This window comes from Pelobates fuscus, chromosome 9 (assembly GCF_036172605.1).
Source record: "Pelobates fuscus isolate aPelFus1 chromosome 9, aPelFus1.pri, whole genome shotgun sequence".
NCBI lineage: Eukaryota > Metazoa > Chordata > Amphibia > Anura > Pelobatidae > Pelobates > Pelobates fuscus.
Window position 1 is genome coordinate 157647448 of NC_086325.1, and position 25396 is coordinate 157672843.

At 38.6% G+C, this 25396-nt stretch overlaps 1 protein-coding gene across 2 annotated transcripts in view; it reads left to right on the forward strand.

The window, feature by feature from the left end:
* LOC134573240 (collagen alpha-1(V) chain-like) overlaps nucleotides 1-25396 on the forward strand; it is a 185796-nt gene that overhangs the window by 108155 nt on the left and 52245 nt on the right. For both annotated transcript variants that reach the window (XM_063432852.1, XM_063432853.1), the window contains exons 20-29: nucleotides 426-470; nucleotides 612-665; nucleotides 1985-2029; nucleotides 2449-2502; nucleotides 3915-3959; nucleotides 5157-5210; nucleotides 6124-6168; nucleotides 16913-16966; nucleotides 20485-20529; nucleotides 22138-22191. In XM_063432852.1, coding sequence (XP_063288922.1) covers nucleotides 426-470; nucleotides 612-665; nucleotides 1985-2029; nucleotides 2449-2502; nucleotides 3915-3959; nucleotides 5157-5210; nucleotides 6124-6168; nucleotides 16913-16966; nucleotides 20485-20529; nucleotides 22138-22191 — 495 coding nt within the window. The remainder of the gene's footprint in view (nucleotides 1-425; nucleotides 471-611; nucleotides 666-1984; nucleotides 2030-2448; nucleotides 2503-3914; nucleotides 3960-5156; nucleotides 5211-6123; nucleotides 6169-16912; nucleotides 16967-20484; nucleotides 20530-22137; nucleotides 22192-25396) is intronic.

A 25396-nucleotide genomic window follows, 5' to 3' on the forward strand; every position in this document is an offset into this window, starting at 1 on the left:
ACAGACTTAGTACGAGAAAGTATGGTAGCAAATTAATGGAATACCAAGACAATTGTTCTATTATTCAAAATAGAGCTCTATGAAATAGATTTAACTGTAATACTCAATAGTCATGATGTAGAGCTATGTTGGGCTCCCACAGTCTTGTTACATATCTACAATTTAGGAGATATGTACTTCATTAATACCTTGAAGGAAAGCTAAAGTAATGAGAAGCCATTAAGTTTGGACAAGTGTTGAGGATTTTTTGTTGGGTGAGAAAAAAATGGAAGTGCATTCAGTTTTATTGGGTCTGAGACTCTGCAATAAATCATGAATTCTACAACGCATCATAGAACCATATTGTTTTGGTATCCATTGGAATTGGAATTGCTAGAATAAATAATTGCACTGGAATTGAAATGTTTTCCTGTTTTGTTTTGTAGGGCGATGATGGAGATGTTGGACCAAGAGGGTTGCCCGGTGAGCCTGTAAGTAACCATTTTGTAGATTAACTTATAGATTCAATAATTGCTTTGTAATCTGTCAGACCGGCATCTTTATATGCTTTGGATGACTTTTGACCCTGTGTCCATCTACTATTATATTAACCACTATTGTCTTCCTTTTAGGGACCACGCGGTTTACTTGGACCAAAAGGACCTCCTGGGCCACCAGGACCTCATGTAAGTGCTGTTATGTCCTCTAATGTCCAAATTCTAACAAACCATTCAACTGGTAAAGAAGGGACATACTCATATCTGAGACATGGAACTGGAGAAGTAGATAAAAGGTGACTTAATACTGGGATATAAGGAAGCACAGATCATAACTGCAGTAATTTGTCTTTGACGTCGATCTGGAGATCATTGCAAAATAGAGTACCAGTAATACTTAATGAGCCAGCGCTATGGAATTATAGTAGAATATTTAGCCGATTAAAATGTAGTTGATTTTTTGCAGCCAGGCTTTTTGCATTCCAGCAAGCAGAAACTTATTAAACGCAAATCTCTCATTATTTATGCACTTTCATATAAACAAGAACTTCCTGGAACAGCGTTTTACAGCTGAACAACATTCTCAATTAACCCCAGAGTACACAAAGCATCTTGCTTTTGTCAAGCGAACTGTTACATGTCCAAAACATCTTTTGTAGGACTCACAGTGTTTATACAATGAAAATATTACATAAAGAATGTGGTGCCTTAATTGGTAACAATCTGATGGGTCAAGACAGACTCTGGAGCTCTTAAATAAGCATCTAAACACTGCTCTAGCAAGTCTCTTTTATTCTGTCACACAAAAATGTAAGAAGTGAGTGTTAGACTTTTGGTAGTGATATTTATTTGAGTATTATGTTGTCTACATTTTTTTTTTTTTGCCTAAATGTTAAAAAAAAAATAACAGCTGTAACATCGCAACAATTTATTTTAAAAATGCCATCTTCGGATTGTTGAATGTTACAACAGTGATATATTATATCCACAGCTTCTTGGGTGCAGGCACCCCTAAATTAATATTTAGGCTCCTCTCACTTTAAGATACCCCTAAACCTTTACCTTGACCATAAGTACTCTCTAATTCCCAACTGTATCATTGATAATAAAATGGCACATTTATAAATGGCACTGTAAGAACGTTGTGCTCCTATGAGTGAAAGGCCATTGTCTCCCAGTAGATGCGCCTAATTTTTATCGGGACATTTTGACTGGTTACTCAGCTTATCTTATTTGGAAGTGAATCAAAGGGTGCGATCCTTACTAACCCATTGACTCTATCATATGTCTGCTAGCGGGAAACGGGTAAAGTTGGGAAGGTGCGACTGGTATGCTGCAGTGTACATTACTGTCTGCAATGGGATAATGAAACAATTAGTGACAAACGAGAAGGAAAAGGCCTGCAATTACAGAGGGCTTTTAAGACGCCTGTGATTGTTTAATCTGATTTCTTGAGTTGGGAAATGTAGGCTTGTGATTCTCAGATATTTAATCTGTTCCCCTGACAGGGTGTTGCTGGAATGGACGGTCAAGTTGGTCCCAAGGGGAATGTGGTAAGTGTTTGCACAATTACAGAAATACTGAAACACAATTTGAAATTCATTGGTAAGGAACATTAACGCGTGTGTGCGTGAAATGTGCAGCTCTGAACTTTAATGATATCGGTTGTTTCTTGTTACTGTTTGAGACATTAACCATGTCTGTGTCACAGGTAATACGTCAGTTCCTTATTTAAGAACAGGTTAATATACATCTAATTTTATCTGGTTAATAAAACAATAAATAAATGTAATCTTTAAATTATGCTATGATACAGATATGATACAGACAGCATATTCCAGTGAAGATTAGCCCTCGGGGCAGCAATGCCAACAGAGTCAGCACATTCAAATTATTGTTTTATGACTAAAATGTTAATATTGTGGCGACCAGTGACTTAACATCTTCTCACCTTTACATTTGCTTCCTTCAGGGACCTCAAGGTGAACCAGGGCCACCAGGCCAGCAAGGAAATCCAGGGGCGCAGGTGAGGCTACATATATTATTTTAAATTAATGTTACCTGGACTTTCGTGGTTGTTATAATTAGTGTTTTTTTTACTTTCTTTAGCTGCCATTTTGTGATACAGAGAAATGTGCCATTCAGTTGCCATGTTAAAACACACAGAACGGCTCCACTGGGCAGTCATCTTGAATCACGCAGAATAGTGCCACTGGGCAGCCATCTTGAATTACACAAAATGGTGCTACTGGGCAGCCATCTTGAATTACACAAAATGGTGCCACTGGGCAGCCATCTTGAATTACACAAAATGGTGCTACTGGGCAGCCATCTTGAATCACACAGAATGGTGTGCCACTGGGCAGGCATTTTTAATCAAACAGAATGGTCCCATGTTGAACCAGACAGAACAGCACCAGTGGGCAGCCATGATGTAACACACAAAATGGTGCCACTGATCACCCATGTTAAAACACAGAACAGTGCCCTGTGGGCAGCCATATTGAAACACACAGGACAGTGGCACAGGAGAGCTATCAAGAAAAGCAAAAAATAGCTATGCCATATTTAGATGTGCTGATCTATGTCACATGACAATCTTCTAAAAATGAACATTCCAAACTGATTGGTCTATATCTGTGTATTTAATCTTAACAATAGCTGCTAATAATCTGCCAGCATTTATATGTCCCGATCATAGTAGTTAAAGATAATCTATGATTGCCTATGTGAACTGGAATCTCAATAGCATCATATTGCATATACACTACTAGATTATCCACGGAAGATTAGGCGATTTGCTTAGACTCCCCCCCCCACTTTTTTGTACTTTAAGACATTATTATTATAAATATGATAATTATTACTGGCATCTATAAAGTTCCAACACATTGTGCTGTACGATTGCAGAAAAGGCAGTACAATATACACCGAAATACCAAAGGTAAAGAGGGTTCTACCCATGAGATGAGATCTAGTTATTGAAGGTCATTTATACCAAGCGAATAACTAGATAGCCCACAATCTAAGTACAATAGTAAAACAGTTTCTGACCAATGAAGCTACCAGGGCCCGAACATTGGAACCGATAATAAGGTACTCCAAGGAGAGATAGGTTAAGGTAAGTATCCTGTCTCCTCGGGGTCTGCTGTGTGAGTGTACATGTCATTTTAGGGTGATCTTTGGGAAAAATGCAGGCAGCAAATATGCCACTTCAGTTTTACATGCATTATAGATCACAAATTTATTTTCATTAATCATCAACATCAATTAATATAAAATGAGGGTCGATTTCAGATATCCATCTTTGATGAATTCTATTTTGTGCGTAGGACTTGCCACTGAACTGTAGAAATGTATTGGGCGATATTTTCTTTTCCTTAGTAGGATATATGGCAGACATTCGGCCTGTAACATTTCATTTTTTTCCCCTTGCAGGGTCTTCCAGGCCCACAGGGAGCAATCGGACCGCCAGGAGAGAAGGTAAGATAACATAGACCAGCTGTTGTGTCCTTGTCAAAAATCTTTGGAACAAATCCCACCCACTGCCCCGGCAATATCTCCAAATCAGGGTCTAACTCATGTAACATCTGTTAGGAGGAAACAGCAGCTCACAACCATCCATCTTCCTCTGTTTTATGTTAATGGGTGGTTCCTGGGGGATGCTCACATACCAATTAGGAGGAACATTGTTTAGGTAAATCTGATATAACGTAACCTTTTGAGAACAGCAGCCCTCTTATGTTTCCATTAAACATATTGTGAAACATGTAAGTTCTAATAGAATCTGCCCAACCATGGTATGTATTCCTGTAAATATGTTCGATGGCAGTGTTCACACGGGGACGTATTCTGAAATAGACATTTAATTAGGGAGGAAACATGTGAAACCTCCATGTAACTAGAATACACTTAGATATACATGCTAACAGCTTGTCAGATTTAAAAAAAAACTTTTATAGAAGTTTTAGTGCTCTCAAGATCAAACAAGGTCTGAGTTAGTGCAAATGCCCAACGAGCAATTTTAATTTAAAGAACTTGGGGTTATTTCAAACACGCTGTAGTGCATATGGCCACTGGGGGGCATGAAAGATACAGTCACTTCAATGGAAAAATGCATTTTTTTTTTTACTTCTAACATTTAGCCCTCTTTATTTATTAACATTCTTTTTATGTGTTTAATGAGTGATAGTGGAGTGTACTTGTACAATTAAGGTTTTTATCAAATGTACTTTAAAGGTACTACGATCTTGACTTTTGCCCAAAATTCTGACTAGTGGATAATGCCTGGGTAGAATTAGTCTGATATGGAGGTGGGAATTAGTTCTAGTGGGACAACTTGGGTCGAAAAATGGTTTTCAATGCTGGGTTGGGATAGCTCAACAGTTCAAGCTTTTCTGCTGTTTCTCAGAGCTTGACCTTACTTTGCCATTGAAATTTCACCAACAGTCCCTGGCACATGGTCCTAAGCCTAGTGGGGAAATAGAAGCCCACCATAGGCACACGTTTTCTTTGAGTTTAGAAGTAATTAGCATCCAGTCTTTGTTAGTTGAGTGACAAATAATTGCTGTGTTCCAAACGATTTCTAGTATTCTAGAACCAGATAACTATGATGTGATTAACATATTTTTTTCCCAAGCCTGTATGCATTGTGTCTTATTTTTGTGTTGTTAATTTTAGGGACCATTCGGCAAACCTGGTCTTCCTGGAATGCCCGGAGCTGATGGACCCCCAGTAAGTATCCCACCTCAGTAAATTGTGACTTAAAATCTTGGATTAAATGCTGCTACATGGAGAGTGCTACTTGTTGTACCTGGGTAGCACTAAGTGCTAACTTGCTAAATTAAATATATGCTGTTTGTCATATACTCTCTGCAATGTCATTATGCTAGTTTTTCATTGAGTAGGACTAAACACTTTCTGGTATGATAGCTCAGTTGGTGCATGCGCCAACTGTAGAATCTGTTCTCAGGAACACAGATCAACAGAGAAGCAGTAGTAGAGCAGGGGTGCCTAAAAGGTAAATCCCCAGTTATTGTAGACCTACAACTCCCATGATGCTTTGCTTTCCTTTAAAATGACAAAGCATCATGGAGTCTGTAGTTTTAAAATATCTGGGAATCTACATTGTGGACACCTCTGCCCTAGAGTTTGCCCTGTGCATTAAATCTGTGAACCTTCTATTCCTATTTAGTCTTTAGCTATCTGCTCGTAACGGGAACCCCTCAGTCTAGAATGAATTTCAATTACAAAATGTGCAGATTATGTTGAGAGTTAGATGAACAGCACAGCGTGAATTTAAAGTAAGGAATTTTGAGAACAAAATCACTGTAATTACTTAAGGTGAAGAACGCACAACAGCAAACTGTAAGCGGATATGGTAATGCGGTCATGTAGTCTACGCTCCCCTCATCGTCTGCACCAACAATACGGAGCAGCTTTCTCCAAAGACAACCTAATCATTGGTATTCAAACACTGTACTTACATTTATACAAGATATATGTTCGCAGTCAGTGGTTGTGAGATTTGAATAGCTCCTGCATATTGATAATTGTGTTATTTTGCTAAATGGTGCATAAGCAGGACTCGGATTTAATGTATTCAGATAACTTAGTTAGTATCTGGTTTCTTCTTTTTTTTTTGTAGGGTCACCCAGGCAAAGAAGGCCCATCGGGAGAGAAAGGAACTCAGGTATGAATCAAAAGTGTCATGGACTCACGGTACTTGTGTGTTTGCTTTCTAGCCGAGTAACCCAAGTCAATGAGATAGTCAGAGGGAACATGTCCTTATAAAATCCATCTGGAAGCATAGTTAAGTATAAGACTTGGGCATTCGTTTTTAGAAGAATCGCAAGTCAGACGAAAATCGATCACAATGGAAGAATGAACGAATGAACACGCTCAAAGCAAAATCTTTCGTTTGGTTCGTCTATTTGTTCATTTGTATAAGATCAGTTCTGTTATGTGTGATTACCAACCCATATTTAAGTGTACCACTACCAAATTAGGAAGCTGTTGTGTTTAGTCGATAGCTCCCTAATTTGTTATCCTAAAATATAGCAATCACACATATGGGTACCAAATTAAGGAACAATATACTAAACGGCTGAAAGACCAAAATGAAGGAAAGGGCTTTTCTTTCAGCTGTTTAATCTGGGATCCTTATGTGGGATTGCCATACTTAAGGATAGCAGATAAGGGAGCTATATCTACTAAACGGCTCCCTAATTTAGTACCCCATTATATGTCAGTCCCAGATAAGGGTACCAGTTTTATTTAAGAAGGTAGCTGCTAAACCGCTTAAAGATCAAAAGTAAGAAAAGTCCTTTTTTAAATTTTGATCTGTCAGCTGCCTGATAGATAGCTCTATAAATTGGTTTCCTAATGTGGGATCGACACATTTAAGGATAACAAAATAGGGAGCTATCTACTAAACACAGCGACCCTAAAATATCTGATTAATTTTGTCTGAAACAAAACTATTACTTGACAAAATTAATTTCACAATAAACTAATTGTATTTTTGTTCAATTTCATTCAGACAAACTGAAAACTTCTGCTGTACTCAAAACACAATATAAAAGAAACCTTTTTGTTTTGCTGTTGTTTGCAAGCATAGTAATCAACTCAAGCAGGGATGATAATCTGTAGGCCAATAGGTTTCGTTTGACAGTTAATTATGGTAGCTGGAGTCCAGAATGGCAACTTTTTGTGAACTTCTAAAATATAAATACTTTTATACCTACTACAAAATATCTAGACCCAAACATATGTCAACTAGTTCTACTAGGGTCAACTCTTTGAAGAATATGTGTCATGATATGCACTGCTTGGGTAGGAGGTGGAACATGAGCTGAAACTGGGTGCGTTTAACGCTAATGTAGCTTTTACATAAGTGGAACGTTTATTTTGTGATTTGTATTTTCAATACACTGTTACTTTTGGGTTTTTTTTGCAATTGGATGGTTAGTACAACCCACCACCAAAATTCCCCTCTCTATCTGGCTCGATGAAGCTGTAGCAACAAATATATTTGTACAATGTTCCTGTTATTGAGAGTGAGGAGAGTAACAATGATCACAGCCCGTATACGCTAGACAGCATTGAATTATGGGTAATTACTACACTACAGAATTGAAGATCACTGAGCTACCAGCGGCAATTAACAATGTTACATAATAAACTACTTGAAAAATCAGAGTAGGTACGCTAGAACTACTCCGGAACGGTATCCTTCAAGGAACGTCGGATTGTGACACCAATTTACAAATATGCTACTATAAATCGAACTCATCACAAGCAACATTGAGTGGCGATGCCTTGCAGATTTAAAACATAGTGGATTACCTTTTAATTACATAAATTACTTTACTGAAAGCAAGGTTTAGAAGTTGCTAGGACATTAAGACTGGTGTTACATGTGTTCAGATCTACATTTCCATTCATTGCAAAGAGCTACGAGTTCTTTTCCGAAACTTGATATTGTGTGTCACTTGTTCTTCTCTGTGAGCAATTTTATAACCAGCTCATACCACTAGAACATTGCCTGAGGATATGATTCCCATGCTCAAAGCTATCAATCAAGTCAATCTTCTGAAAAAAAAAAAGCTGTGTGGGAAAAGTCTTAATTGTAACCCACTTTCGCCACCGGGTGGCAGTGCTACTCTTCTGCCGATGCTCCATAGATCACCATTGTAGCCTATTATGAGTTGGCTTCAAGTTCTAGCACATCCTGCCTTAGTGCATGCCCACCTTTAACTAGTCAAGGTCATTTGGATCCAAGTTGGTTAGAATGCCTCGTTACATCATGTGTGTGTGTATGTGTTAACCTAGAATTAACAAGTTCGTTATTGACCATGACTCTTAGGGTGTTTTGGTTTGAGTCTTTGGGGACACGCCAGTCTCCCACACACGCTAGGTGCACTGTGTAGGTTAGGTTACAGTTAGTGATACTGAGTGGGTTTATATTATTAAAGGGACACTCCAGGCTCCCTCACACGTTAGATGCTCTGTGTAGGTTAGGTTACAGTTAGTTATACTGAGTGGGTTTATATTATAAAAGGGACACTCCAGGTTCCCACACACATTAGGTGCACTGTGTAGGTTAGGTTACAGTTAGTTATACTGGGTGGGTTTATATTATTAAAGGGACACTCCAGGCTCCCACACACGTTAGATGCACTGTCTAGGTTAGGTTACAGTTAGTTATACTGGGTGGGTTTATATTATTAAAGGGACACTCCAGGCTCCCACACACATTAGGTGCACTGTGTAGGTTAGGTTACAGTTAGTTATACTGGGTGGGTTTATATTATTAAAGGGACACTCCAGGCTCCCACACACATTAGGTGCACTGTGTAGGTTAGGTTACAGTTAGTTATACTGGGTGGGTTTATATTATTAAAGGGACACTCCAGGCTCCCACACACATTAGATGTACTGTGTAGGTTAGGTTACAGTTAGTTATACTGGGTGGGTTTATATTATTAAAGGGACACTCCAGGCTCCAACACACATTAGGTGCACTGTGTAGGTTAGGTTACAGTTAGTTATACTGAGTGGGTTTATATTATAAAAGGGACACTCCAGGCTCCCACACACATTAGGTGCACTGTGTAGGTTAGGTTACAGTTAGTTATACTGGGTGGGTTTATATTATTAAAGGGACACTCCAGGCTCCCACACACATTAGATGTACTGTGTAGGTTAGGTTACAGTTAGTTATACTGGGTGGGGTTATATTATTAAAGGGACACTCCAGGCTCCTACACGTTAGATGCACTGTGTAGGTTAGGTTACAGTTAGTTATACTGGGTGGGTTTATATCATTAAAGGGACACTCCAGGCTCCCACACGTTAGATGCAATGTGTAGGTTAGGTTACAGTTAGTTATACTGGGTGGGTTTATATTATTAAAGGGACACTCCAGGCTCCCACACACGTTAGATGCACTGTCTAGGTTAGGTTAAAGTTAGTTATACTGAGTGGGTTTAGATTATTAAAGGGACACTCCAGGCTCCCACACACATTAGGTGCACTGTGTAGGTTAGGTTACAGTTAGTTAAACTGGGTGGGTTTATATTATTAAAGGGACACTCCAGGCTCCCACACACTTTAGGTGCACTGTGTAGGTTAGGTTACAGTTAGTTATACTGGGTGGGTTTATATTATTAAAGGGACACTCCAGGCTCCCACACATGTTAGGTGCACTGTGTAGGTTAGGTTACAGTTAGTTATACTGGGTGGGTTTATATTATTAAAGGGGCACTCCAGGCTCTCACACACATTAGATGTACTGTGTAGGTAAGGTTACAGTTAGTTATACTGGGTGGGTTTATATTATTAAAGGGACACTCCAGGCTCCCACACACGTTAGATGGACTGTGTAGGTTACGTTACAGTTATACTGGGTGGGTTTTTATTATTAAATAGACACTCCAGGCTCCCACACAAGCTAGGTGCATTGTGTAAGTTAGGTTATAGTTGGTGATACTGGGTGGGTTTATGTTATTACAGGGACACTCCAGGCTCCCACTCACTTTAGGTGCACTGTGTAGGTTAGGTTACAGTTAGTTAAACTGGGTGGGTTTATATTATTAAAAGGACACTCCAGGCTCCCACACATGTTAGATGCATTGTGTAGGTTAGGTTACAGTTAGTAATACTGGGTGGGTTTATATCATTAAAGGGACACTCCAGGCTCCCACACGTTAGATGCACTGTGTAGGTTAGGTTACAGTTAGTTATACTGGGTGGGTTTATATTATTAAAGGGACACTCCAGGCTCCCACACACGTTAGGTGCACTGTGTAGGTTAGGTTACAGTTAGTTATACTGGGTAGGTTTATATTGTTAAAGGGACACTCCAGGCTCCCACACCGTTAGGTGCACTGTGTAGGTTAGGTTACAGTTAGTTATACTGGGTGGGTTTATATTATTAAAGGGACACTCCAGGCTCCAACACATGTTAGATGCATTGTGGAGGTTAGGTTACAGTTAGTAATACTGGGTGGGTTTATATCATTAAAGGGACACTCCAGGCTCCCACACGTTAGATGCACTGTGTAGGTTAGGTTACAGTTAGTTATACTGGGTGGGTTTATATAATTAAAGGGACACTCCAGGCTCCCACACACGTTAGGTGCACTGTGTAGGTTAGGTTACAGTTAGTTATACTTGGTGGGTTTATATCATTAAAGGGACACTCCAGGCTCCCACACGTTAGATGCACTGTGTAGGTTAGGTTACAGTTAGTTATACTGGGTTGGTTTATATTATTAAAGGGACACTCCAGGCTCCCACACACGTTAGGTGCACTGTGTAGGTTAGGTTACAGTTAGTTATACTGGGTGGGTTTATATTATTAAAGGAACACTCCAGGCTCCCACACACGTTAGATGCACTGTGTAGGTTAGGTTACAGTTAGTTATACTGGGTGGGTTTATATTATTAAAGGAACACTCCAGGCTCCCACACACGTTAGGTGCACTGTGTAGGTTAGGTTACAGTTAGTTATACTGGGTGGGTTTATATTATTAAAGGGACACTCCAGGCTCCCACACACGTTAGATGCACTGTGTAGGTTAGGTTACAGTTATACTGGGTGGGTTTATGTTATTAAAGGGACACTCCAGGCTCCCACACACGTTAGGTGCACTGTGTAGGTTAGGTTACAGTTAGTTATACTGGGTGGGTTTATATTAATAAAGGGACACTCCAGGCTCCCACTCACATTAGATGCACTGTGTAGGTTAGGTTACAGTTAGTTATACTGGGTGGGTTTATATCATTAAAGGGACACTCCAGGCTCCCACACCCGTTAGGTGCACTGTGTAGGTTAGGTTACAGTTAGTTATACTGGGTGGGTTTATATTATTAAAGGGACACTCCAGGCTCCCACACATGTTAGGTGCACTGTGTAGGTTAGGTTACAGTTAGTTATACTGGGTGGGTTTATGTTATTAAAGGGACACTCCAGGCTCCCACACACGTTAGATGCACTGTGTAGGTTAGGTTACAGTTAGTTATACTGGTTGGGTTTATGTTATTAAAGGGACACTCCAGGCTCCTACACACGTTAGATACACTATGTAGGTTAGGTTACAGTTAGTTATACTGGGTGGGATTATATTTCTCTTTTTAGTTTTGTTACGAAGATACAGCTTAATCGAGTACAGCTGCTCTGCAAACAAAAACTGACAAATTAACTACCCCTCCCAGAAACCCATAAATCATTGTAACATAGAAACATAGAATGTGACGGCAGATAAGAACCATTCGGCCCATCTAGTCTGCCCAATTTTCTAAATGCTTTATATATATAGCCTTGTTGTGAAGGCAATAGTTGTATAACTTGCATATAAGGCCACTGTCACTTAGCTCTTATGGAAATGTCTTTAATGATGGCTAGACCCTACTTTGTTTATTTATATATTTTGAATGTGTTGAAATTCTATATCAGTCTAAATTAGTTTTTTTGTATTTTTTTTTTATAATGAATCTATTGTTATGAAAAAGGTAAAAGTGACTGTGTCACCTTAAACCAATGACACAATGTATTTTTCCTTATACCGATTTCTGAATTTGAAGTCAGATTTTGCATAAATTGCTGGTAGTTTTGGATAAGGGTTAATTCAATAAAAATCAGTTGTAGTGCTTTAACAACCTTGTTGCAAAGTCAAACCAAAACAGCCAAGATGCTGCATAGTTTTGACACATTCTGACCTAAATTCTCCAAGAGAATTAAGCCAGTTTTATTTAACTAATTTCTCCTTTTTCATTATTTTTATTAATTTTTACTTTTAAGAAAAATGATAATTATACAACATTCATTTTATGTCTAAAATTACCCTGGTGAATGATTATTTGCTGGAGTTTAAATGTCCAAAAATAAAAACTATTTAAAATATTCTTTCATTTGCATAAGCTCTGAATTCCTCACATATTCACAGAAATGGATCATCTGTTTGACAGGAATTTTATTCTACACGTTTGACAGACTTACCTGCTGTAAAATATTCCAAATTAAAATACACCGTGAAATTTTCTGTTCTATTTTTCCTCCCAGCGCTGAGCAAATACATTTCATTTTAAAATTAGGACACCCCCCTACCTGCAGGCAATCTCCAACTGCATACATTACATTAGGCATTCTCTCAGGATTGACTGTTGTTTCAGCTTTGATTGTATGCTAGGGCAGTGATGGCTAAACTTTCCTGCTATTTAGCCAACTTTCACATTGGTTGTAGTAGGATGAGGAGAGGGAAACATAGCCTGTTATAGGCGAGTGTCTGCTGATGTGCCATTGGCCTGCAAGTCTCATTAATCAAGTGCCTGTTTCAGACAGACATATGCCTCGTTTCCACTGAGCGGTATGGTTCGGGTTGGTACGGTTTGGAAGGTTTAGAATGGTCCAGCCTATTCAGGTGAGCGTTTCCACTGGGCATGCGGGGTTTAGACCAAATGCCTAGCGTGTCATTTGTCGTGAGCATTGACGTTTTCCTGTCCGCCAATCAATGGATTGTATAGTGTGACGCCAGTAGCTTCGCCCTAACCGTACCGTACCATTTCCTATGGACCTAAATCTGAAGGGGGCCCAGGAATGGTGCAGTTTGGTTCGGTTGTATGGGCCACTTTCATAATGGAAATACTCAAAATAGTGTACCAGACCGTACCGACCCGAACCGTACCACTCATTGGAAACGTGGCATATATGTTCTGATGTTTCTAAAAACCAGGGTAGAGGAGGGCAAATCGTGCACAATAGAACGTGAGTCCAAAAATCAACACTCTTTGGATTTTAGCCCGTGAATTGCATTTCCCATTACACTAAGTCAGTCAGCTGAATGAATACGCATCATGGGAATTGTTTTCGTGTATAAAAAAACGTGCTTAAAGGAAGCCATTATTGCGGTACAATTACCAAACAAACATCCACTTTAAAGGGGGAGATGGAGTAATGAAAAAATATATATTCTTGTAAGATGCTTTAAAATGCCACTGCTACATGAAAAAGTTGAAAACAATATAAAACCATATAAAAATAAAATAAAACAATAGTCCCCCAGATTAATAATAATAAATGAACCAAACCAAGCTGTATGAAATATAGCTGAGATTCAAGTGTGTAGCATTATTTACCATGTGGACTTGTATATCACAGAAGGGTAGAGGGCCCTGTTCTTCTAACCTTACAATCCCTGATACGGTTGTTGTGATAGAGAGAGACATTAAGAGGACTCCGTGGAAGGGAGTATATGATTGTGAGAGAAGATCCATTGTAGGGGAGGTGATGGCTGAGATCCAAAGCTGGGTGGGAGATTTGGTAATTTCCAGGGGTTTGTATGGCAGATTATTGGTGATTGGGAATCGTGAGTGGTACACTTCTCTGAATATAATGGAATTTTTAAAGCTGTGAAATTTTAAAAGTTTTGGGAATTCTAGAGAATTGAAGCCGGATGGGAGAAAGTCTTAGTCTAAAAATGTCAGGCATAGGAGGAAGAATAGGGGATGTGAGATTACATTTTATTTTTCTGGCTGTTAAAAGCCATTGGATAGTCTGGAAGGTGATGAACTAGTGACATAAATAAGTAAAGACGTCTTGTTCTTGATAGACAGCAAAGAGGGAGCCCATTAAGGACTGTATTGGCTAAAATAATGTGCAGGAGTATGCATTTTCTATACTTTAATTACTGTCTGATCTGATACCCCTATCTGTAACACATGCAGCATATGCATGGTGATTATTGTTGGTGTTTAGTTAGGATAGCAACGTCTAATGTTTGCAAGGAATGCACAAGGACAATCTTTAGGGTTACATTCCCTGCAGGGCACATCTATTAGATACAACCCTTGTTTAAGGAACAGTACCGGCACCATGTCAATTATTATTAAATCTCTAGTTTATCACCAATTAAACTCTTGTTTGCCAGTTTACAGTAACCCAGTAATTGTGAAGAATTGACAAGCAAATTTTAAAACTGAGATCAAAGTAGCCAAACTGGACAAAACATCTATATTACAGCTGTCCGATTTTGGCCTCAAATCTGCAATTAGGAAATTCACAGTTTAGTAAATATACCCCAATACCTCCAAGGCAGCAGTTCCCAGCTCCAAGATGATCCCATGTATTATTTTTGGATGGAATTGGTGATAATTGTTTGATCCTGAGCTTTTTCAAAAAATATAAATAAATGTAATTAGTTTACAAGGTTGTTGTTTAGCGTTAAATACCGCGTGAAGATTTCACAAACCTTGTTAACCCTGCTATTGCCAATTAACGCACCAGGTGCTTGGCAACACATTCGATCCGCCGGTGTGAAGATGAAATAACACATGTCCCTGTTTTCATTCATTTATTTAAACATTTTTATTGCATTCCGCTTGGATTAAAATATTTTATGGTAAATTAGGATCACTACAAACACCTAAAAATTCATTAAAAAACAAATTAACTGTGCCGGCAGATACAGAAATATAAATCTAACGAGAATAAAAGAATAGCTGAAACAAAATGGAATATAAAAAAATAACCGCATTGTTTGGAAGGAATCCCTAAAAGATGTGTGCACCACATGTCATTAGGCAGCTGTGTGTGGCTTAATGTCATCAGCCCCCCCACTCCAGCACGTCATCTGTTTATAGGTAACCTGTCACCAGGATCCCACCCACAGCTTACTGCATGTAAAGTAGATCGGTCACTTCTTAATAATTCATTAAGATATATTCTTTGTAAAATACTGGCCGAAACTGCGTTGGAATTTCACTAACATCCCAAGATTCCGTAAGGCAAAGAGGGACTAGCTTCTCTTATGGACAAGTCTGAGGATGAGAAAAAAGGTTCTGCCATCATAAGTGACAGCTATGGTTATCAGGCATTGATCTGTTGAGGATCCCGCGATCTCGTAGGATCCTTCATAGACATCAATGCGAATGTGCGAGAGTACAGAGCTTATACGGATCACGGCAAACTGAAGTGTAGAACCTAGAGAGGACCTGCAAGACAAAGATGGCGGCGGCCGCAAGGGACACCAGACCCACATTGTATCTCTCACTCTCAGGCTCTTTGCTAAATATACAAACATCCCCGAAAGTGACATATCTACTTTAAGATCGGGAGAATCAAAAAGCCTGTCTGTGTGATGGCTCCCCATGTTTATTTATTTCCAAATAAATTAAAAAGACACTGATTAGTTTAAAAAAATAACAAACTAAGAGCGTACTTACTAAAGTGTCAATTGCGATGAGATAATTGCCAAGTCTTAAAATTCAAGCTGAAACAGTCACGTTGTATAAATATTTCCAACTTCTATTGTTTCGACCCACACTGCCAATTATAGACTGTTTCATACAAGCCATGTTCCATAAGAAACATGAATTGAGCTATTTTACAATACTAGAGATCTTACTGCACACTGGCTTTATTCATGTTTTTTTTCATAAATGAAACTACTGGTGAGTGTAGAACTACACAACCATCAAATTCCTATTGGGCCGTGGCTAAATAGACATACTCAATGCTTCCAAGAATTGGCTGATACATTTTAGCAATTTTCTGGACTTGGTAGAACTGATTGTAGAACATGAATATGTTTTTACTTAATTTACTTAATTTTTACTTAATTTACATTATATATACTGATTTTTTTTTTTTTTTTATAACTACAATTGTAAATCAGTGACAGTGAAATTCAGTTGCAGCCTGGCGTGTTCTTTTAAGCGGAATAATTCCCAGCATTTATAACAAAAAAAAAAAAAAAAAAAAAAAGGATTAAAGAAAAAGTACACAGCAAGCTTTAAATGAAGCGGATGTAACGTAGTCCTTTATTACCGACTACTCCAATATCTCTAAATTTATTACGAAGTGTGATGAAGAGGCAAACAATATACAGACAGTTTCTAAAGACAAATGTTAATTGTCCATAAATTCAGACGCTAAATGCTTGTGTGATCAATACTGGCCTATTAATATCGTGTAATTCTGTTGTTTTGGCGCTTACTATTTAGGGATTGCTAGGCGTTTCATCTCAGAGAATTCTTGCAAGTTCTGTTTCTAGCAGAAAAAAAAAAATCCCATTAAGCGCAGAATAAAAGCAGTGAAATTATAATTAGCCTAAGAGGTGTTACTTTCTGTGTCAACATTTCACTCTTCACTTACAGCAAGCATGGTTTAATTAGATCTGGGGGATAAAAAGCCCAACGAAAACATGGAGGAAGCTTAAAAGGGAAACTGACATGCCCCATTATTTTTAATATCGTGTCTACTTTTTCCCCTATATAAAACAAACAATGTGTTTGTAAGCTCTGAAAATACAAATAGATGCAGAAATCCACACCAGAATATTTGCATATGTTCTCTGCAATATTTTTGTTGCAGCAATATTTTTTTTTTATGTAATTATCTCAATTTACAGTATTTTGTTTTCTTTTGTACATAGGGCCCTTCAGGACCTCAAGGCCCACTTGGATATCCAGGACCACGTGGTGTTAAGGTAACGAGATCTTTTTATAAAGAAAACTAGCGTGAAATAAAAGAAAAAGGTTTTCGTTACGTAATGGGAGGCCATTTTTCATTGTACTAGCTCCGTTGAGCACTTTTTGAACTGTAACTTGTCAACAGATGACTGAAAATACCAAGTGCAACTAAAAATGCTTCCCCATGCCTGCTGCTGGTATTGTTTGTTGTTCCGTCTATAATTACCTATTGATATGGAAATGTTACCTTAAATTTCCATTTCATTTTGATTTTGCCAGTTGCCACTAAAGCGTTTGTAAAATGGGCACATGGACCACTAGTTAAGGTAAACATAGCCATTAGGCCACTCAGGACCAAGTAGAAGTTAGTGTATGTGGCCATATAATGGCCTTGAGCCTCTGTTTAATTAAACAGAAAGAGCTCGACTCCTATATTACAAGTAGCGCCATGCTGATGAGACCCACAGTGTCGAAACTGTACAGTACACGGTCTGCAACCCGTTCTTTGGTCTAAAAAGTTGTGTTTAAAACAGTGCTCCATTGCTAAAAGCGACAGAAGAAACGTAGGTTGAATGAAGGTAATTCTTGCATTTAGGAGCTTATTCTCTGAATAGTGAGCTGATATGACAAGCGAATCTCTGGGTTTGCAAAAAGGCTCTGTCTTGGCACCTACGGGCACAAACTGCTAACACGATTGCCAAATCCCTGCAACACACATTTATATATAAACTCCTTAAACAACTGGCTAACGACCAAGTAAATATCTCCGGGTTGATGTATTATCTCTAGGATGCCAAAGAGGCCTTTAGAAATTCAATGTCTTGGCATCAGAAGAGTTAATCGAAGGGCAGTTCCTACAGGACATAATATGAATCTGCTTGCTGTTCTCAGCAGCGAAGGGAACAGTCTCTACATCATGGCAGCATTAGTGCACACTGCCTGGCTTTAGAACCGCCATTACACTAATTGAATTATTCGGCATTGCTACAGAGAAGGGAAATTCAGAACGGCAGATATTCTCTACCAAAGTGTCATAATTAGATTTGCTAAAGTGGAGATGGATGGATGGAGCGCGGCGTCTAATGGAGACAATTTAGTGCTTTATATAATTATTTCTATCTTTTTTTTTTTTGCGCGCGTAGAAGATGCCATTTGCTGATATTATGCACTATAGACTCATTCACGGAGGCAATCAGGCCGGGAGAGCAAGAATAATGTCAAATCATGCCATCGCCGAGGATATCCAGTTTAAATCGGACAAGCAGAACCGGCGCTGGTGTTTTTATGCGAGCTCGACAAATATAGCGGGGTCAATATAACGGCAAAGGCCTCATTTATAAGCTGCATTTGCAACATCTGAGTTATTGGATAGACTTCAGTGTATTGTAAAACGGCTACTGCACTGTCTGTTTTAAACTAAAAGCAAAGGCAATTCTGACTGCCTCTCTTGCATGTGTATATATGTATAGTATATATATATATATATATATATATATATATATATATATATATATATATATATATATTTATGTATTATAGTTAATACAATGTTAAACAAAAATCTGCACACCAGTCAAACCACAAGTCTTGCTTTTCCACAGAAATCACAAATTTTTCCCACCCTTAAGCTCACAGTCCTTTTCTCTTCCCCCGATCTTTTCTTTAATTAATTAGCTCCAGCTTATCTTTCACCCTTTGTCCTACGCTAGTGCATGTCTTCTCCTCACCAAATCTTCCCAATTCTCCCCCTCGCCTTACAGCCTTCTGCCTCTCCTCTCTCAGCCTTAAAGCGACTCCGTCACCGTCTGGGGTCTTTGCATAATGACAACGCATTGTTGGGGGAAGTGACAAAACTTAAGAAAGGCAGCTCGGGATTTTCTCAACTTTGTCAGGCGGAGTTAAAATACATAAGACCATACTTTGCCCTATGCATTTTAGGAGAAATAGGTTGAAAAAGAAGAAAATAAAAGAACAGATTAGAGAGAACTAAGAGGAACAGATTGAAACAAGGTGACAGAGTCCCTTTACAAATTACGTACTTACCAACTTTGCTGGCATTTGAGGGTATAATCCTTGTCCTGAGCCAGGACGTTGCTAGGGGGTGGATGTCCCAGGCTAGAGCCTTGAATAGATTTTCTTAGGACCTATTCTACTGATCCTATTATGTATGTGATTACAGATTATCCAATTATGTAATGATACACCATAAATTACATATATTATTGGATAGCAAATAAATTGACTATTGGGTAATCTCCTGGCGTTTTTACCAACTAGCATTGCCCTCTGACCTGTCCACTGCGGGCAACCCCAGGCTTCATTCAGCTGCTGTGCCCATGAAGAATCCCCTTTTACTACAAAATAAAATCATGCAATATTTCAAAAATACCTGCAATATAGGGCGTGATTAGGGCAAATACAAAGAGCCAAGCTGTGATAAGTAAACAAACTTTTATAAGGAAATTATATTACTACTTTTGTAAAAAGGACACTTTTCAACTCTGGCTCAGATTTAAAAAAAAAATGTGTTTTCTATGAAACAACACTAAATGAGGACAGGGAGAGAGAAATTAGCATATGGAAATCTATATCTGAGGTTCATTTAGGGCATCGTTCACCCTAAGGGGTGCTAAATATATGATATGGTAGCAATATATATATATATATATATTTATCCCTGAGGCTGGGCTTAACTAAACTGATCTAGCCAAGGGCAATCTTTTGCAAAATACTGCATTGAAATGAATATATAAACCTGTAGTAATTCAGCCAAGCATCCCATGGCTCTATTCACTTTCTGCCACTAGAGGGCGTCTTCACTGTAGCCACATTCATGTAACTCAGTACTGGCCCTGCAGATGTTTAGAAACTGCATTTCTCATGATGCCCAGGCAGCCTTTAGATACTGCAGTGCAAAGATTAGGCATTACTTTACAGAGTGTATATTGAATGCATTGCGCATGGGGCCTTGCTTTATATAGCTTTAAAACAAGGACATATTCTTTTTATATGTATTTATAAATTCATAGTGACTTTCCTACCCCACGCAAAGCAAGCTTTACTTCTGGGACGTTATGTGTGCCCATTTAAAGAGACATGAGGGTTATATAAAAATGGGTACTTGTAGCAGGCCTTTTTTAAACCCTTACCTTAAATTATATTTCTGATTGCCTTATTCTTGCCAAAAATTTTTTGACATGAAATAAAATAAATTACTTTTATTAAAGCCCATTTTAATAATTCTTGTGCACATTCTGTCATTTTTCTTTTCATTTGCGTTTTTGTAAAACCTGGTACCTTAATATTTAAACTCCCCTCACATACATTATTCTCTAGAATATCTCTGTTTTAATTAAATTAAAGTAATACCCTGTTTCCCCCCCCAGAGGTTCTCTTGTTAAATATTACTGTACGACATTAACACATGGAGTTTTCACTCATTCACCCTGTGACATCATGTAATGATGTCACCTAATACAGGCTCTGCCAGCAATATACTCTGTGTCTGTAACTGATGATGTCATTTCTTCCACAGGGAGCTGACGGAATCCGTGGTTTGAAGGGAACAAAAGGAGAAAAGGTAGGTTATAATCTTTAGTTTTACTGTCTTAGACATAATTCCTTCTAAGATTTTATTTTGTTAGTGTTTGCTGTTAAAACAGTTAAAAAAAAAAAAGTCTTGTTAAAGCCGTACTCTGCAGTTGGAACGGAACACCGTTCCTCTGCAAACTGCGGTGAGTGTGGTTTTAACAGTTACGATTCTCAACTTCAATAGAAACTGACAAAATATCACCTTACAAAATCTACTTTTATTAGTAAATACAAAAATCAGAAAACAGAACAATAAATGAAGATACCATAAGAATGAGATTATATTGATTTTAATTTTAATTATTTTTTCTGGAGTCCGACCCCCTGTTGGCATGTGTTTTCATCAGTTTCTATTAATGTTCTTATTTGGGTTATGCCCTCAATTACTCACCCAATCTTTTTGAGCTTCGGGGCAAGACAATATGCTTTGCAACTGAAGCTCTTTTTGTGCAACTCTGGGCTTTTTGCAATAATTATGCTTAGAGGGAACAACTGATACACTGGTTAGACATGCATGAACAAGTGAAAGAATTAAGAAAATAGGAGTCACTATGATACCCTCTATCCTTTCTCTTTGGGTAGCGCTGTTGGTAACTGAACTGCGCTTAATTAGACATAGCCTTAAATGAAATGGTCCAGATAAATATTTTAATGAAATTTTTGTAGCATATATTTTAAACTCTTCTGATTTATAATGACCAGCAATTACGTTACAATGTCCGTGTCCCTTTAGTGTAAAAGATATTGTGGTTTTGGCTAATTGCCCCTCTCCAATGCAATCTGCTGTAATCCCTGAATATTCTACAGACAGCAGTGAGTCTGTCTAACTGTTTGGATCAGTGGCAGCAGTCTGATATACACTGCTTAGAGGAAACTCAACCTCACTCACTGACAATAGAGAGGCTATAAAAGAGGGCAAAAACCCAAATATATTTTCAACTAAAAGGCTGAGCATTGTGACTTCATACAGTAACATATATTAATATTTGCTACAATGTATCAAAAATTATTATTTTACTATACTATGGACTAATTATGCGAGAGCTAGTTCTGCTGATTCTACTTTTGACGGTTAAAGCGGATCCTAACAATAACACAACTGTCCCCAAGCAACATTATGGGCGCTAAGGGAAAGTCAAGCGTTCCATGTAAATAAACGAGGACGCACCATGAGCACAGAGAAGGCTAAACGAGCGTGCGCCACAGACCTCCTACAGAAAGATAAATAACGACACAGTAAAAGCAAGATTTTCCATGCCGTTCACTAGCAAGGAAAACATACAGTCTCCAATATCTGTGTGTTTCAGCCCGCTGTGCTCTGGGGCTAGCCCGGCCTGTAACACATATCTCTATTATTAGAAGCAATTGAGTGTGCAAGTAACTCTGTAACCCATGGCAACGGCCTGGCAGCCCATATTCTATTAGATTTTTTTCAATATTTACCATGAAATAGATTGCAACCCTCACTGCCCAGGGACCTGCTGGCAAGGCTCCTAACTAGTGCAATACGAACAGCCGCTTACAATTAATTTCATATTTAAAGATTCATTTCTGTATTTTATTCTGTGTAACCAACCTTCGTATTATTTTGACCTAGGGTGAAGACGGATTCCCTGGATTTAAGGGCGACATGGGACCAAAGGGAGATAGAGTAAGAATACCATCGTAATTCACACTATATTGTATTGAGAGGTTATTATAATGGCATCACAGACTTAACGTATGTAGACATATTATTATACACCGAATGAGGACCTAAAACACATTGTATTTATTGAAATTGTATTATAATGATCACAAAGTCACCAATTATTTATTTTGTTAAACCTTTCAACAACCAATCTAAATAGTTTTCTTAATCCATACTCAACAAGTTATTAATTGGATTACTCTTCATTAAAGGGCTTTCTATACAACAGTTTATAATATCTCACTCGTCTAAATAATTTAATTGCTAGAAATGAAATAGTCGTATGTCATGTCTGAAAATGGTTTAACATTGAGTCTTACTTTTATATTCTCTTAAAGTAAAACAAATGTGATTTTTTGAATGACAGACCTAATGTAAGCTGTAATGTTAACAAAGGTACCTTTGAGTTTGAAAATTAACATTTTCGGTAACCAGTGATGTAATGGAAGCAGGGCTGTCTATATTACGTTTGGTTTTGTCATGTAAGCAGTTTAACTAACCAAGATATTACTAGATTTTTTTCTTTATGTATTGTGATTTGTTTGCTTGTTTTGAACTTCATTCCTCGAGTTTTATCTTTTGAGTTATGCCATTAAAATCCCAAGCGTCTTGGCAATTCAGCTAACTAGGTCAGATAATTCCAAATACTTTTTTTTACCATCAATTCCAAAGTACTTTTTAAAGTCTCGAGTACAATTTTCTTTGACTAATGTCTTTCTGGTGAACCCCACAGATCGAGCTAATGCGGGACTTGTGTTATTTACAAAATTAATAATTAAACTCAGGGGCGTACCTGGAGCATTTGGCACCCGGCGTGGATCTTATATTTGCCCCCTCCCCCCTTCAATTTTAAAATGTAAAAAACACCCACAAATGTTTTTAAAAAAGGAATTTAGCATTGAGCAGTGTTCATATTTTTTTAAAATGAATTTAGCACTGAGCAGTGTTTGTGTGTTTGAATGTAAGCATGTTTATGTATGAAGTATGTGTGAGTGAATGTAGGGGTGGGTTTGCATGTAGTGTTGGCATTTGAATGCAGGCATACATTTTTTGTGTAGTGTGTTTTTTTTATATGGTGGTGTTTTTTTTATAGTGTTGATATTTGGATGCAGGGGTGTATTTGTGTGTAGTGTTGGTGGCAAAATGCTGAGATGTATGCACATGTACACATATACTCAAATAAATACACTGGCACACATGATGATACATAGACACACAGATGCACAAACTGGCACATACAGACACATAGGTATACACATGCAGATACATAGAAATACGGTAATGCACCGATACAGACAAACACTGACACACATACAGATAGAGACACACAGATACAAACAGACACACATACAGATACACACACATACAAATACACTGACATACAAACACTGAGACACAGATACAAACACAGACACACAAACAGATACACAGACGCACAAACAGATACACAGACACACATACACACAGGTTTAAGTGTGTGTGCTAATTGTATGCAGTGTGTTTCTGTAGTGTATGCGTTTGTGTATTTTATGCAGTGTGTGTGTGTGTAGTGTATGCAGTGTGTGTGTGTAGTGTATGTAGTGTGTGTACATAGTGTATGCAGTATGTGTATATAGTGAATGCAGTGTGTGTGTATAGTGTATGCACTGTGTGTTTGTATAGTGTGTATGCAATGTGTGTATGCAGAGTGTGTGCGTATAGTGTGTATGCGTGTGTGTGTGTATGTATAGGGTGTATGCAGTGTGTATAGTGTGTACACAGTGTGTGTATACAGTGTGTATGCAGTGTGTGTATAGTGTGTGTATTGTTTATTTGCGTTCCCCCCTCCCCTTACCTGTGTCTAGGGAGGGGGACACACTACATTCCCTGGTGGTCCAGTGAAGAGGGGCCCAGGAGTCTCCATGTTTGCTTCACATTTAGCACCAGCATGTCCTCTGTTCTCGCGATCCGAGAGAGTGTGGCCGCGGGTTGCCATAGCAATGCGCGACAACGCTCTTGCAGTTGGCGAGAACAGAGGACATGCTGCTGCTGAAAGTGGAGACTTCTGCAAGCCGCCCGGTCCCTGTCAAAGTGCGGCCCTGGCACCCGCCTGGTAAGTGGCACTCAGGACAGACTGCGCCATTTCCTCCCCCTTAGTACGCCACTGATTAAAGTGAAAATTCAAAGTTAGTGAACTCAAAGTGAATTTTGAATTTAAGGCCAATATAACCAAACTGAAGAAAATCTCCAAATCAGCTTTGCTGTTAGTTGTCAATTCCACAATGGTGGGTGCATTGACATTAGAACAATTAATCTGACATAAAAAAATTAAATATTAGGGTAGATTTTATTACAATCTTGCCCACAAGCTTGCAATCTAAATCTATCTGGAACCAAACAATGCACAGAACTCAGGAAATGTTTAAATGTTTTTATACTTAGTAACTTGTAAAGCGTGCATGCACGTTCAGTTAGCCTTGCCATCTGATATTTCATCTCCTGGGCACATTCCACTATATTCAAAGAAAGAAAACAAAAATGGCACAAACTCAGTGGGGGAAAAAATGTTTTTAATTATTTATGCTTTTTTAAACGTTAAATATTTGTGTTCCGCTTCGGCAGTTTTCAGGTAAATAATTAAGCAGGACCCAACATGACCTCCATGAAAGATTTGCACCGCATTGATTTAAATTTTACGACCCATTGCATGTCATGCCATTTGAGCCAAGTGAGGTACAGGAGCGGAAGAAATGGGGCATATGTTGTCCTTTTCTTGATTCCTTCACTTTTTGTGATCTTCCTTAAGTTTTTTTTTTCCAAGATGGCTGTAAGTGTACATACTGCAATGCATGCTGGGAACATTCTAACTTTTAACCCCTTAATGCCGTTACGGCGTTCTATGCCGTCGCGGCTTTAAAGGGCTTTAAAGCCGTTGCGGCGGCATAGAACGCCATAACGGCTTAAGCCCCCAGGACCTCGGTGGTACTCACCTCCGCCGTGATCCTCTTCTGGAGGGCTGCCTGACAGCCCAGGCAGCCCTCCCCGGCAAATGAGGCCCCCGGGGGCCATGTGATCGCTCTCAAAGAGCGTTCACATGGCCCCCTATAGCTGGCTGTGGATCTGCCAGCAGGGGGGCTGTCTGAAATGTCAGACAGTCCCCCTGCTGGTAGGTAGTGTAAAAAAAAAA